General features: G+C 36.6%; 1 protein-coding gene across 1 annotated transcript in view; it reads left to right on the forward strand.

Moving 5' to 3' along the window:
- The window catches only part of RAB8B (RAB8B, member RAS oncogene family), a 41388-nt gene extending 27708 nt beyond the window's left edge, over nucleotides 1-13680 (forward strand). The window contains exons 3-8 of the mRNA XM_039492119.1: nucleotides 1971-2031; nucleotides 3223-3300; nucleotides 4372-4461; nucleotides 5487-5552; nucleotides 8041-8091; nucleotides 9591-13680. Coding sequence (XP_039348053.1) covers nucleotides 1971-2031; nucleotides 3223-3300; nucleotides 4372-4461; nucleotides 5487-5552; nucleotides 8041-8091; nucleotides 9591-9683 — 439 coding nt within the window. The 3' untranslated portion in view covers nucleotides 9684-13680. The remainder of the gene's footprint in view (nucleotides 1-1970; nucleotides 2032-3222; nucleotides 3301-4371; nucleotides 4462-5486; nucleotides 5553-8040; nucleotides 8092-9590) is intronic.
- Nucleotides 13681-14644: the final 964 nt, after the last annotated feature.

Below are 14644 nucleotides of genomic sequence, written 5' to 3' on the forward strand. Positions count from 1 at the left end.
ACATGCTCTTCTTATGTTATTACACAAGCACATACAACACGATCATTGTGGACATTGCTCCACCCATCAAGACTCAGGTTAACAATTTCACCCTCTAGACCTTTTGCACACTGCTCGATTTCTCTTTCATACACTTTATCCAGCAATTTGCCTGCGACATCTACTCTGTTGGGTGAACCGTATCCTGGTCTTAATGACTGAACCATGTTAATGAAGTGTGGGTTCTCAATCATACGGAAAGGAGAGTTTCTTGCATAAACAAACTGGGCAATTTTTTCATCAGTTACCCTTTTTTGTAATCTGCTGGTTCTTATCACAAACTTATCTATGTTTGTTTCTGGATGATGGAGATTTTTTTTTTGCTACAGCTGATATACTGTGGCTATGTGACATACATGATGTGACTGAAACACTATCATTGGCCGATAACTCTGAAACTATAGAAAATGATGGTGATCTTGAAGGTGGATAGTCTTCAGAATCCTGTATGTTGAGGATGGATTCTCCTAAACAAAATAAGTCAATGCAGTTAGTTAATTATTGCCATATTGCTCATTTAGTATTACTTACTCATTGCATTCACTGACACTCAGTACTACTTTAAAGGTGAAATTGTGAAAGGAAGATTTGCCTATTTCAGCTATTTATTTTTTATCATAACTGCATCTAAAATGATAGTACCAAAGAGTAACAACTATATTTTTTTGCTCAGACATGATGATTCAAGGATAGTCCAGAAGGAAGACAGGCAGTCCTTAAGAAAGAAGTATGAAATTAAAAAAATTACCAACCTGAAGATCCTGCATGTTCAGACATGTTCCTTTCATCATCTCCAACACAGCTTCCTCCTGAGAAGGAACACTTCTCATGATGTTGTTTCATTCGAGCAACTGGCCTTGCGTTTCTTTGTTGCACTGTTTTGCATTTTGCAGGCATGCCTTACCCACAGGTAGAGGAACTTCATTAAAATATTCCCAAACTGGGTCTCTTTTACGGATTGCTGCCATTATCAGTCTTCCCCTCTAGTGAGGGAATGGTATGGTAGATCTCAAATCAATGAAGGCTACACTCAGAACTCAAGACTTCTGGCATATGCTGCCCAAATAGTTTCATTTTTGTTTCTACTGCCTGTCCCTCCTTTCTCACGTTTATCTCCAGACTTCTTGTCCTTGTCCAGATTTATTCCGCCCCCAACACTCAAAGTTCAATGAGTAGAAGAAACGTTCTACCTTTAGAGAGAGGTAAAGGATTGACTCTGTACACAAATTTGCAGAGGGACAATAGGGTTGAGGTCTGTTATTTCTCATCTCTCTATATTATTTATTTAATTAGTTAACATGCTTGTTAACAACAGCAAAAAATGTTTTCTTTCTGGAGACACAAATCCACAGTTTGAGAACTGTAAAACTAAGCATCTCTGATGGTATCTTCTGGACTGAGCTCTGAGTCCCATGGGTGGATAGAAAGATTAATTTAAATAATCTATACAGAAGCCCTTGAAACCCCATAAGATTGGGTCCCTAATCCATGAACTATTGGAACTCATTTATACAAATTTTCTTCAACATTACATGAATATATTGTCTCTTACTACAGAATTAGAATTTATAATCCCTATTCCATGATGAGATATCTTTGAGCTATAATGTATCTTAATTAAAACTATCTTTAGAGAAGTTTTTTCCTCAAAGCATTTTATCCAAAAAATCCAGTTTAAAAAAAAAATTGATTTTTTTTTCTTATCCACTCTTTCCCCTCATAAATATCAATCTTAGTATAGTGGTTTGTTGGTAACTTTTTGAGCGCAAAGGAGAAAGATATACTTATTTAACTTTTTAAAGGGTACTTTTCTTTTTATCTAGGAGTATCAACACATTCATTACCTTCTTGTTTTTTATGAACTCTGAAAGTAGTGAAAACAAGGTTTAAAAACAATAAACAAACAAGTGTCTATTTTCACCAAATTCTAGGGATACAGCAGGTCAGGAGAGATTCCGCACAATCACAACAGCATACTACAGAGGAGCCATGGTGAGTGAGTGTTCAGAGTGTATCTGTTCAGGTGTGACTAAAATCATAATTAGTTTGCTTCCTTAGGTTTAAAGGGTTCAAGCTGTCTTGCTAGAGAGAAATTATAACTCAAAGGTAGGGGATAACAGATTATTTCGGGACCATTGCTGTTTTCTGTGAAGTCTTTTTCTCCAGTTTTCTGCCCCTCCATCTTGTATATAGTCAATCTCTTTGTGGACATATAAAAGGCTTAATTCACCAAGTTTTGTTTGAGAATCTTGTTTTTATACAATCACAACACTTTCCTTGTCTCAAGTGATAGCAGGATAGGTGATATGTCTGCTAATATTAAAAGTGCATTTGACTGAGTTGATTTTCCTGCTGTGTGTCCCCTTCAGCTGCTCTAGAATGTAGCAGCTAGATTCAGACATGATCAAGTATATACTGTCTCTAGTGCAACTGCTACTGATTCTAGTTAGTCAACTATTTGACTTCTGAATAGTTCCTTACATTTTGACACACCATACGTGACAGAGCTATGCACAACATACCATCACTGAGACATCCTAGGTCAGGCATTAGTGCAGTTGTTGTCTGGTTTTACTTACTTTACTGCCACTATATTATAGGGAGATGCACGTGCATACACACAGCTATGGAAGAGCAGACTTGCTTTGACAGCATTCAGCATCAGCCTTGCTGTGAAACTCTACTCATTTGTTAAGTAGAGCTACTTGCCCCAGGCAAGCAGAATCTTACAAAAGCTGTTCCCAGGCCCTTTGAGAGGTGGGCTGATGCATAATGAACACTGAAATACATGTTGTAAACATGGCTTACTTAAGACAAACAGGATATCAGGTCATGATTACTTTATGGTGATCACAACCGTTCTTTCTAGTAAGACCGACTGCTGGTTATAGAATTTACAAATTCTTGCTGATCAGAGTTTAGCTAGTTGTAACTTAATATTAAGAGCATAATTATGCTATGTTTAAAAACAATTGGTGACAATTAATGGATATTTATTGGGTCAAGACCATTCAAAATTTAATCTAAGTGAGATCATATAAAATCTTCAGAAAGGGCTGTTAATTATAAAGGTACATGTGGCTTACTGACATTTTAGGAGTTTTAACCACAAACAAGCAATGTGTACATCAAATCTAAACTAATATTAAGTTTAGCTTTTTTTGTTTTTGTTTTTACCCATAGGGAATTATGCTGGTATATGACATCACAAATGAGAAGTCTTTTGACAACATTAAAAACTGGATAAGGAACATAGAAGAGGTAGGTGATTGGGGAAAATAAGCTGCATCTGTTGATACTCTCTAACTTCTCCAAAGCAATAACCAACATCCGAGCAATTTTATTTTCTTTCAAGGGAGGGGTATATATGTGTACCCAAGTTAGAATGGATGTAAACCAGAGCAGTCGTCCTTGAGCACAGGGTGGCTTTCTGGTTTACCATGGGCTGGAAAGAGGAAAGTTTAGCGACTTTCATTCAAAAATGATCATGCAAAGCAAAGATTTCAAAACCACTTGCATCCAGTGGGTGCCTTTACCTTAACCTTTGCTTTGAAAAGATGAGAAGGAGAACTCTTTTCAGTATCTCTTGGTGAAGTTGAGAAATGCCTAACACTACTTTGGTAGTGTTAAGTGTAGATTTACCTGCTTGTGTGCATTCAATACCTGGTTGTCCAAATTTTGGCTTTGGTCTTATGTTAAACTTCAGTTGTGTGTGTTGGTTTTCCCTCACCTTGTAAGTTATTTGAATAGCAAATACATTGACCATACTTGAATCTGAAGGCAGTGCTAAACAAATTGGGAATAGGAAGCCTTGAGCATTAGATCCAAGCAAAATAAGACTTAATCTGGTGGTGACAGAAATTTATTCTACTTGCTCTCAAGAAAAGAAACCTGCCACCATTCTCTGGTTACATTTGACTGTTGGACCTTGCAAAGAAGGGATTATCCCAAGGAGACTTCTAATACCATCACATCAGACTGGTCACTGGTGACAAGGGTTAGAAAAGCCTTCCACTCTAGTCAAGAATGGAAGCACACTGATCTAATCGGGCAATTTGTGACCATTTTGCAAGCCAGTAAACATCAGTATTGTTTTAATAACTTCATTTTGAAGTCAAGCAAAGCATCTACATGCTGATGCCCTAGACATTCAAAATTAAGAAAAATACTTGATTAAGCCTTTCAAAAAGTTTATTCTTCTCTTTCCCCACTGATGCCCTTATTAGGGTTTTATTAGAGCTCTTATTGTCTAATGTGAGGATCTGTTTCTGATAGGTGAAGATTTATCTTTAACTCTATGCTGCTTTTACAAGAGCTTATTTTTCCCTTCAGCATGCCTCTTCAGATGTGGAAAGAATGATTTTGGGTAATAAATGTGATATGAATGAAAAGAGACAAGTCTCAAAAGAAAAAGGAGAGAAGGTAAATTTTTGGACTACTAAATTCTTTAGTAAAGGGCTAATATTTTTCTCTGATCTACTGTTCCTAATGATGCTTGTTGTTCTACTCTACTTTTAGCAACACCAAACAAAATGAGTCTTGAACTCCTTTATTCTTTAGAACCTTCTACTCATCCTAGGATGTCAACCTATTTTTAAGATGGTACTTAATATATGGACTCCAATTGAGCTTCAGTACTCGTCTCAAGTGATATGTTCTAAATGTTGGCCTTCCCTGTGATAACACAATTCTTTCCTTTGAGGGAACCTGAAAAGGATGATGATCAGGATGTCATTTAATTGCTTTGTGGTTGATGATTCTCTGAATCAGACTTTTTTGCAATGGCGAATTATGAATGTTAAATTAGCCATTTTAAGGGTAAAGTTAGTAGTTTTGATGTTCTGGGACACTTTCTAAGGATCCTGAAGTAAGGCTGCACACATGAAATTATAGTTTACACAATCCAAGTATTGTGATACTGGCTAGGGGTCACTAGTAGGATTATCTACACCTGCATATGAATGTCTTAATAGTAGTCTGACTTAAACTTTTGGTATAGACAGGGAAAAGTCCTTTTTAACTTGAGTGATTTCCATACAATAATTCAAAAAAGCTACAGAATAGACAGGATTTACATCCGGTTCTGCCTCTGGGAGTATTCTGTGGTGGGGATACAATTCAGTGCCGCTACATCCATTTACACCAGCAGAAGGTCTGGTCCACCATGTTCAGAAAATCCTTAAGCTATTCTCTCAATTTCTGTAGGAGCTATTCAAACGTCTATAGCAACTGTTGATTTAGTCCTTCATTAAATGCTATACAGCTCTTCAGTAAAAAGGTAATGTTAACATTTTTTCAGGACAAAGAAAGTAAATTTGGGATTATGATATAAACTTGGTTACACCCTTAATGGAGCCACTGCTCCATTATTAGCTGACCTAAAAATGTCTTGTCACTTTGCAAATTTAATTTATAAATACCAAAACTTTTTAAAACCTGTCTTCCAGTTAGCAATAGATTATGGAATCAAGTTTCTGGAGACAAGTGCAAAATCCAGCATAAATGTGGAAGAGGTAAGATTGGAATTACATTTTTTTTTTTTTGGGTCAACTTAAATACTGTTGCCTAGTGTTGCTTGCAATGTGATTTCTAACAATTAGCTTTTCTGACCTGATGCATAATGTGGTATTGACCACTTTGCTCTTGTGTCTTCATGTGCTGTCAATTTTGCTTTATTTGAGTATGTCCTTGTAGCATCCAAATCACCAGATGTCTTCTGGTAATATTTCTACATTTGTAGATGGGTGTTAATAGTGACTTTTTATTAATGTTGCAGATAGTATAGTCGTACACTTACTAGTAACTAAAAGGTGTCTAGATACTTAAATTGTGCATGGTTTTTTGGAACAGACTTCTACGTTTATACAGTGTATAAAATGTACTAGGGTACAGTAGGGTCTTGGACTCTAGGTGCTACCACAGTACACTAGTATTTTCTCTTTCCTAGAGAGAGATTTCATATTACTATTGGATATACGCCGTACATATGCATCTTCTCCCTGTCGTTTGCCAAGAGGACCAAATATATCTTGGCTAGCAGATGGTCCGCTGACTAAGTTGAAAGAGTAGCTCAAAGTATGTCAGGCTGTCATATCGCTTCAGTTGCTATAATATTTTCCTACTTTTTAAATTATGATTGCCGTCCTGCAGGACAACTATATATTTTGCTGCAAATAGAGTTATGAGCTGAACTCACTGAGTGGACCACACCAGCACAGATATCCTCTTCCTGTAAAGGTCTGAGGAAAGGAAATGAAGCTTGAGTCTGTCAATGCTGAATTGCCAGAGAATCCCACACAGCAGTGTTTATATAGACCCACACAAAATAAGTTATTTTCCTCTTTTAGGTAATTTTAAGACAGTAAGGACTCCAAGAGCAGTTGCTTTGGTGCTTGCTTTAGGGAGGATTAAGCTATCAGTTCATTCCAGATGTCTAGTCATTAACAGATCTGTACGTTTAAGCCACTAGTCATGACATATAGCAATCTTTTTAGAGTGTTTTTTAAAACTAATATTGGTTGAAGGTTTAAAAAAACATAGGAGGCAGGACAGCTGGTAAATTCTCTCTTCTGGAGGCCACTATGTTCTAAAAGCTTTCCAAAGTATATGAAAAGGGAGGGCACACTTTTTTGTTTAAGGCTTCAATAAGCATTGAGTTTACAATTGTGGAAATTAACATGTGCATTTTTAAAAATAGCTCAACTGATATAGGATACCACTAAAGTAATTTTGTAAATTGAGAAATCAGTGTATCTAGTTTATAGCTAGAATAGATTTCTGTTTTCATTGTCCTGCATTGGGGATAGTGTTTGATCTATTTAAGGTTATCACTATACCAGTGCTTTTTTGTTTGTAATGGTCTTCAGAATTGTGAGAATAAAAGTAACATTAATATTAAATAGTGGATAATGAGTGGACTTTAGATAAAAGCATATCCCTTATTCCAGTTGTTCACCCACTGTGGTATTTTTTTGCTGCTTAATTGTCAGGAGCATCCTGCAATTTCATCATTATTCCTACTCTGCATAATTTAAATGCAGGGAATACATTGGCACGGAGAGCCAGAGTGCCAAGCTAGCTGCCTGAGTAACTTTTTAGAGTTTTCATGTTTTCCTCTCATCTTTATTACATAGCTGGCCTAGACATGTCAGACTCAAATATAATGTGTAAATCTTGAATCTTATTTCCAACCACTTAACTTCTAGAGGTAATACTTAATTCTGTTAATAAGTGAATCATGTATGGAACTCAGTTTGTGTTGTCACTTTTTTTCTCCTTTATAAATGCATGCTTCCCCTCCTCAGCTCCCTGATACATAATCACTCCCATTCCTTCCCTTGAGAACCTTGTCTCTGGTTCTAAGCCCTTCCCTGAAATTCCACTTTCCTTTTGGTCCCTGAGAATTCAAATTCTCTCAAGGATTTCTGTTGCCTTAAAAAATAGACTCTGGCCATCACTCAACTTTTGTATCCGTGTCTGATTAGCCCAACTGTCAAACACAGCATGGCACATACAAGCCAAAGTGGTTTTTGGTTGTGGGAGCAGGAGGTGGGTTGGCTGGGAACCCATGCACAAAGCATTGGCAGGGACAAAAGGAAATGGAGCTTTGAATTTTCTGTTACAGGCTAACTTTTGAGTTTTTCCACCTTGAATGGTGCTTCTGAAAGGCTAGATTCTAACCACAGCACACAACTTGATATGATGTGGCACATGCTGCATGTTTGAATTTGGACTCCGGCCCTGAGTCTTTGCAAAGCAGTCTAATGTACAACAGTGGTCTGCCTCAGCAGAAGAGCTGCTCAACAGCAGAAGATGAGGTGAAGGATGCTGACCTAAACACCAGATTATAAAACAACTATTGACGAATGAGAGTATCCATTGCACACTTAGTGCCTTTGATATAATTTTTTTAATATTGCATATTTTGTAGACCACTGTTACTAAACGTGTTAGACCATTCAATCTATTTTGTCTCTAATGTTCCCTTCTCCTTGGTTTCAGGCATTCTTCACACTTGCACGGGATATAATGACAAAACTCAACAGAAAAATGGTTTGTACCTTTTTACTTTGCAGTATGTTAACTTTTATGCATGGTGCAGGCTGTTACAAGGACAGTGTTTAAAACACTTCAGTTTTATACTTCTAGAAAAACCCACTGTTTCTACGGTAATCTAACCAGCAGCTTTGTGACTGGCAAAAGAAGCAGTCTCTGCATAGACTTGATTACAAGTGAAGGCAGGCAATGCTGCTCTTACTGTTCAGTACTTGTGATTAAATTCTCTTCAAAACTATGTAGAGAACATCAAAGTTGCACAGAAACTTTCTTTAAATGAGAAATGCCAGAGTTAAGGTTCCACTCTGCCCTCTTGTGTGCATTCATTATAGCAGTCTTTATTGCATGATCACACATTTCTCAGATACAACTCATTTGCTCTTTCTGTTGCTAAGACTAGGGGACTATGCAAAATATATTATATTGTACAAGTTTCTAGTATGGTGCTATTCTAACAAATAGCATATTTTTTCCCTTCAGGAAGTGTTCATTTTCCTTCTCATACACAAAAGTGGCTGACCCTCTTTTGCTCACTTTCAAAAAAAAAAAAAAAATAGAACACTCCTTCAGGCAGATATCATGCCTGAAAAGCTTTGTTAAAAGAAACTGTTTGCAAAACTACATGCATTTGACAATGAGCTATTTAATATGGAAAATGTTTACCCTTAAAGTATCAGCTATAGTTTGCTTTAATGACTCTTGAACATGAGAGCTTCGGAATTGACCCTAAATTTACATGATCAGTAAGAAGTGCCCCTCTCTATATGGGAGGGGTAGGATACATAGAACAATGATTAGTCGTCATTACCGATTTCTAAAAAAAGGCTTGCCCAAATGTCCTATGGGTAAACTACTTAAGTGACAAATTACTGAAAATTGAAATCAGTGGACAAGAATTTAGCTATGCAAATCCTATTAATGTTATGCAAACCATTTTTGCAAACTTGGTTCCTCAGATATCTTCCCTTGTTAAACAAAACTTCAGAAGAACAAAAAATGTTGTAGTGTGATAAATTCTGTGGATCCCATAGCAGTCTACATCTTGTGTACAGATTATATAGGGGATCTCTTTACCCACCATTAAACAACCATCTCCTGCTAAGAGGTGCATAGTACTTGTTGAATTTATATTTATAAATCTTAGAACACGAAGTGAACACTTAGACTTTAAAAGTCCTAAACTGTGCTGCAGGCTTCACATAAATCATACAGGTGGTCCTTGTCCCACTAAACTGTCTTACGAACTCAGTTGGTTATTCTTTCAGGCTGGGATTTCCATATGGATGCATTAATAATGTGGTAATTTTGAGTTTCCAAACTATCCAGCTCCCAAGAGATTGTCAGTTACCCAATAAAAGTGCCCCTCTGCTTACAAAAAACCCCCCCAGTAAACGCCAATATTTCAGTTATGCTTTGGAGGCTGGGGAGTGAAAGAGAAGGGGGAATGCTAAGGCTGCTTTTCTCCATTCATAACATAGTTGTTTTTGTTTTTTCAGAATGACAACAGTTCACCAGGGGCTGGTGGGCCGGTGAAAATAACTGAAAATCGATCGAAGAAGAGCAGCTTCTTTCGATGCACGCTACTTTGATGAACTCCTAATGATAGACTGCAGCACACTTAGAAGAACCTTTTTTGCTTCTCTGAAAGCACAGGGTCACACAGCCTCAGAAATTATACCACCAAGCTGCTGCTGAGAGCTTCAATGAACATTGACTGCGTTAAACAAAATACCAAGTGGATTTTGCTCACTAAGCCCATTGACCTGTCAGGCTTCTTTTTCTCAAATGTGGAAGCAATGAAGTGGAGACACACAAATGCAGGATTTAATTTTCTTCATTACTTTTTGTTTTAATGCCTGTTGCAAAAGCTGCTACATTTCTTTTAACTTTGCACATCCATATTAGCCTTTTATTGCCTGTTACCGCACAATCTAACACTTGTGTTTGCACAGTTTATTGTCCTGTAAGCAAGTTCTTTAACAGATTTGTGCATTCTTTTAAAAATTTATTTTAAAAAGGGAGAAGGAATAGATTAAATCACATCTTCATTAGTCTTTGCTCTACACATATGATCATGTCTGCCATATGAATATGTTTAACATAATGGCGCTTATTAAAACAAGTTGGCATTTAAGAACTTGTATAGGTTTTTATTCAGTTTTTCTCACAAATGCACAAATCCATTCATACAGAAACTACTGCGTCTTCTGTTCCGAATGTAGGATGTTTCTCTTCTGTTGGTTTTTACCAAACTTAAGAGAATCTTTTTAGAGCAGAGTTGTCTTCTAAATAGACCTAGTTTTTGTTTAATTTGTTGAATGCACCCTTAAAGCATGTGAATGAACCCCACTGGTCATTCATTTTTCACCTAGTTTTCTTCTGTTAGCCCAACTCATCTGCTCCTTTTGTTTTTGTTCTTGTTTCTGATGACACTTTAGTTGAAATTTTCAACATAGCACAGGTGGGCATCCTAGCTCTCACTTAAGTGACTTGTGGTAGCTAAACTGAATTATTCTGTTCTCCAGTGTATGAAGAGTAATTAGTGATGCTGAAGATGTTTGCTTCACACCTCTAAACCTTGACCCTAGCTTCCTGTGTAGTCACTATAGTTATTAAGCCCCATCAGTAAAGAAAATGGCACACCAAGGCTTATAATGCAATATTATGCAGCTGATACTGAATGTGTAATGCTTTCTGTCTGCACAGGCGATTATAGAAGTTAATCATCAGAAACTGGTGCAGTGATTTAAACCGCTAGAAGCCAAGTTGAAACTTAATTGCCTTTCTCACGCCTCTGAACATCTGCAACCTAGCTTATGTATTTTATCACTTGCTTATTTGTTTTTCAAAGATCTCTCTTCATGAATGATTAAAACTGGTGCTTTAGTTTGTTGTGCCAAACTTGGACCATTGTTAGCTTTAACTACAAATTTAACAGAGTCCACCACTTTGATTATAAGGTGCAGATGGATTGTCTTGTTGACAAACTGCTAACTTTTCTGACACATCTGCTTGTTTCACTACAGTCACTTAACTTTGTGGGAACAACCAATCCACTGGTTAATATGTTAATATTTCACTCTGCTTCAGTTTGGGATATCTGATATTCAATTTGTCATCTTGGGGTCTATCTCAAACATTTTGAAACTAATTCAGTGGCTTTCTACACATTCTCCCCACACCTCTACTTAATTACAATTTAAAATGATCCTTGTAATTAGATTGTGAGTCAGTCTCCTATTCTTACTGAACTAGAAGGCACAGCAAAATATTTGAGGTAGCAAGAATGTTCAAAACAAAACCAACCCTAGCTGCTCTGGCCTACACTTTGCATTTTTCTGGGACAGGCTAATGCAGTTAAGTTTTCTGTATGATAACAAAGTGCTTTCTATACAGCAACCGTTATGACTTCAGTTATGAATGTTGTTTAATTTTCAGTAATTTTACCTCTGACTGACTTGGTGTCGTAACACAGATTTTATCTTGGGGTTGTCTGCAAACCAAAACTGACATGTTCTGTGGTTGGCAATTTTTACAGAATGCTTTGCTTATGTTGTATTTCCTCTGTCTTCTTTCTGTTTGGTTCTGTGTACAAACAAGATTAGTCTCCATGAACTTCCTTTTGAAAGAGCCTGTAAGTGAGAGTGTATAAAGTGCTTCTTGACGCAGCAGCAAATTAGGGTATCTGCTCTGTTGTATTAAAAAGAGAAAAATCCTTGCTATTTTCTTACATTTAGCTATGCTAAACTGTACATAAATTTGAGGTAAGACCATAGGAAATTCACTTTATGCATGATAAAATGATGCAGTAAATATTTCACTTTGCTTAATGTTCGTATAATGCTCATCTTTCTCTATTTGTAGAAGGACTTAGTGACAGATAATTTTGTCTGTCCCCTGCTGAAACTGAATTCCAGTTTCATGTGAAAACATTATGGTCTTATGGATAAGGTAAAACAGATTTTTTTTGCAGCAGTATTAAGTGGTTGATGAGCCGCACTTTATCAGTATATTAACTTTTGATAATGGTCAACATAGACTTCTTTACTCATACAGTCTGTTGTCAGACACTGAAAAATGTGCTGTATTTTAGCATGTAAATCAGCGGATTATGTTTCACTGGGAACTTTTTTCTAGCTATATTTTGCTTTAGGCTAGCAGACAAATAATAACTATGTTATATCTGAGCATCAGTTGCTGGGTGCTGCAGGTTTTCTTAATACCAGAATGATTGGTTTGTGCAGTCTTTTTTGTTCTAACTTTACTCAAGACAATAATCTTAACTTTGAAAAACTCTTTAACTATACCTCAGCTAACAAATATTCTAACATCCATTAAAACAAAGGTGATCCAACTATTATTCATTATACAAAGCAGAAAATGTGCAGCCTGCCTTGCTCTAAAGACCTCCATTAGCCTTTAAGGAAAGGCAGGCATTTCTTTGGGTTTTGTTAGGAATAGAAGCTACTTGCTGTCAAGTTGGGGTTCCCCCCCCACAACTCTCTTCTTCCCTTCCAGTTTGTGCAGCGTGTTCTGTTTTTTTTCCCTAAATGGTGAGAAAATAGAACCTGAAAATATATGGTCTCAGTGCTTCTTTTGTTATAGCTTTCAATCCTGTGATCAGCAAACCATGCTCATAAAATGCTTAGTTCTTGTTGAATAGACATAGAATACTTGATTTAGGTTTAGTTATTAAATCTCTTGAAGTTTAATGTTAAAACTTCGAAACCACATATTAAATGTAATGCAATTTACCTTTATTGAATGTGGGGGTTTCTACAGTACTAGTCAAGGTTTTTTAAAAGTGCAGTTTTATAAATGGGGTATTTCTTGTCACAAGTGCATTTCCTCTTTTTAGTCTTTTGTTTGTCAAATAAAATCACGTTATTTTCACAAGCCAAAAGTTGAGGTGAGTGTATTTTTGAGGGGGGGGGAAAAATTTTTTTGAGAAGAACTCTTGGTGGGTAACAGCTTGGAAGATACACCAATAGTATATAACATGCATAAATGTGTTGCTAATTTGTGGAAGTACATCAGTCATCTGATGTAATCAAGTGAAATTTGCCATGTTAAAGTTTAAGAACAAGCTGTCTACAGATACTGGCTCCTTCCCTCTACTGCCCCTGAGCTGCTTATGCCACATTACTCTTAGTAATGTACCTTGTATTTCAAAATGCCATGTAAAGGCAGGACTTCCAACTTTCTTTGTTTCCAGTGAATTTAAACATGTTAGTGCATTCCTATGGCCTTATAAACATATATTTTGCAAATGACACTTTTACTTGGGATTACAATTATTTTAATGCAATATACAGTTACTAAATTCAGACTAAAAAGTATGGCCCTAAAGAAAATGCTAAATTTTCAAATAGAATTGTTCTACCGTGTGTGTGTTTAAGCACATTTTATCTCTGTTCCAAAGGCGTAATGTGAATATCCTGCAGATAAAGTGGACTTGTCATGTTAACTTGTAAACTTAATCATTAATTGTGTACTGATACTGTGTTTAAAAAGAATGGTTTTATTATTCCATGTGAACTTTTTTTACAATAATGTGCATCTCAAATAAAATTACATAATGAAAAATATTCAGCTTCTTCTATGAAGTAACTCCATGTAATCAATCTTATGCAAGTTGCTTTTCCACTCTATTCTAACACATGATTATGTTGGGGAGCGTCCAATTTAACTTATGCCTGAGGTTTTGTTTAACTTCAATAAACTTCCTGAATAGCTTGCCTGCTTGCTTCTGAAATTGACTCTTTTGGGAGTAGCTTCTTCAAGAACGTCTATCCCTATACTAATTCCTTCTGCATCAGAACAAGGGGAAGTTTTAAGGTAATTACTGGGAGGGAACACTTGAGTATCTTAAAGATATGTTTGAGTAGCAGCCGTGTTAGTCTGTATCCGCAAAAAGAACAGGAGTACTTGTGGCACCTTAGAGACTAACAAATTTATTTCAGCACAAGCTTTCGTGGGCTACAACTCACTTCTTCAGATGCATAGAATGGAACACACAGACAGGAGATATTTATACATACATACAGAGAACATGAAAAGGTGGAAGTATGCATACCAACTCTTCCATACTTTTTTAAAGATGTGTTAGGGAGTGGGAATATTCTCCCAAAGCATGTGTTGAAAGCAAGACTAGACAAACACTAGTAGATGTAAAGAGAGGTGCAATCTTCCATTACCAGAGAGACGAGTGGGGTGGGGGAAGAAGTGGAAAGTATTGGGCTATCTAGTCAATCTCTAACATCTGTGATTTAAATAAGCTTATGTGAGGGGGAGAAGTCTTTCATTCTCCAATAGACTTTGACCTTCTGAGGCACATACAATTGACTGCCCCCAGCAAATAGTAGGACTGTCCAGGCTAATTCAAATGCTGAATGAGTATTGAGGTGTCTGACAAAAGTAATTGCTAACAATTACATTACTAGCAGTACCGAACTTGGCAGTTAATACAGTTAACTTTGTCACCTGTATCTAGGCAATGCACTTGTAATTTTAAACAGGGACTGTTCGGGGAAGGATTGAATCGATTGCA

Source organism: Mauremys reevesii, linkage group 10 (genome assembly GCF_016161935.1).
Source record: "Mauremys reevesii isolate NIE-2019 linkage group 10, ASM1616193v1, whole genome shotgun sequence".
In the NCBI taxonomy this organism is placed as follows: domain Eukaryota; kingdom Metazoa; phylum Chordata; order Testudines; family Geoemydidae; genus Mauremys; species Mauremys reevesii.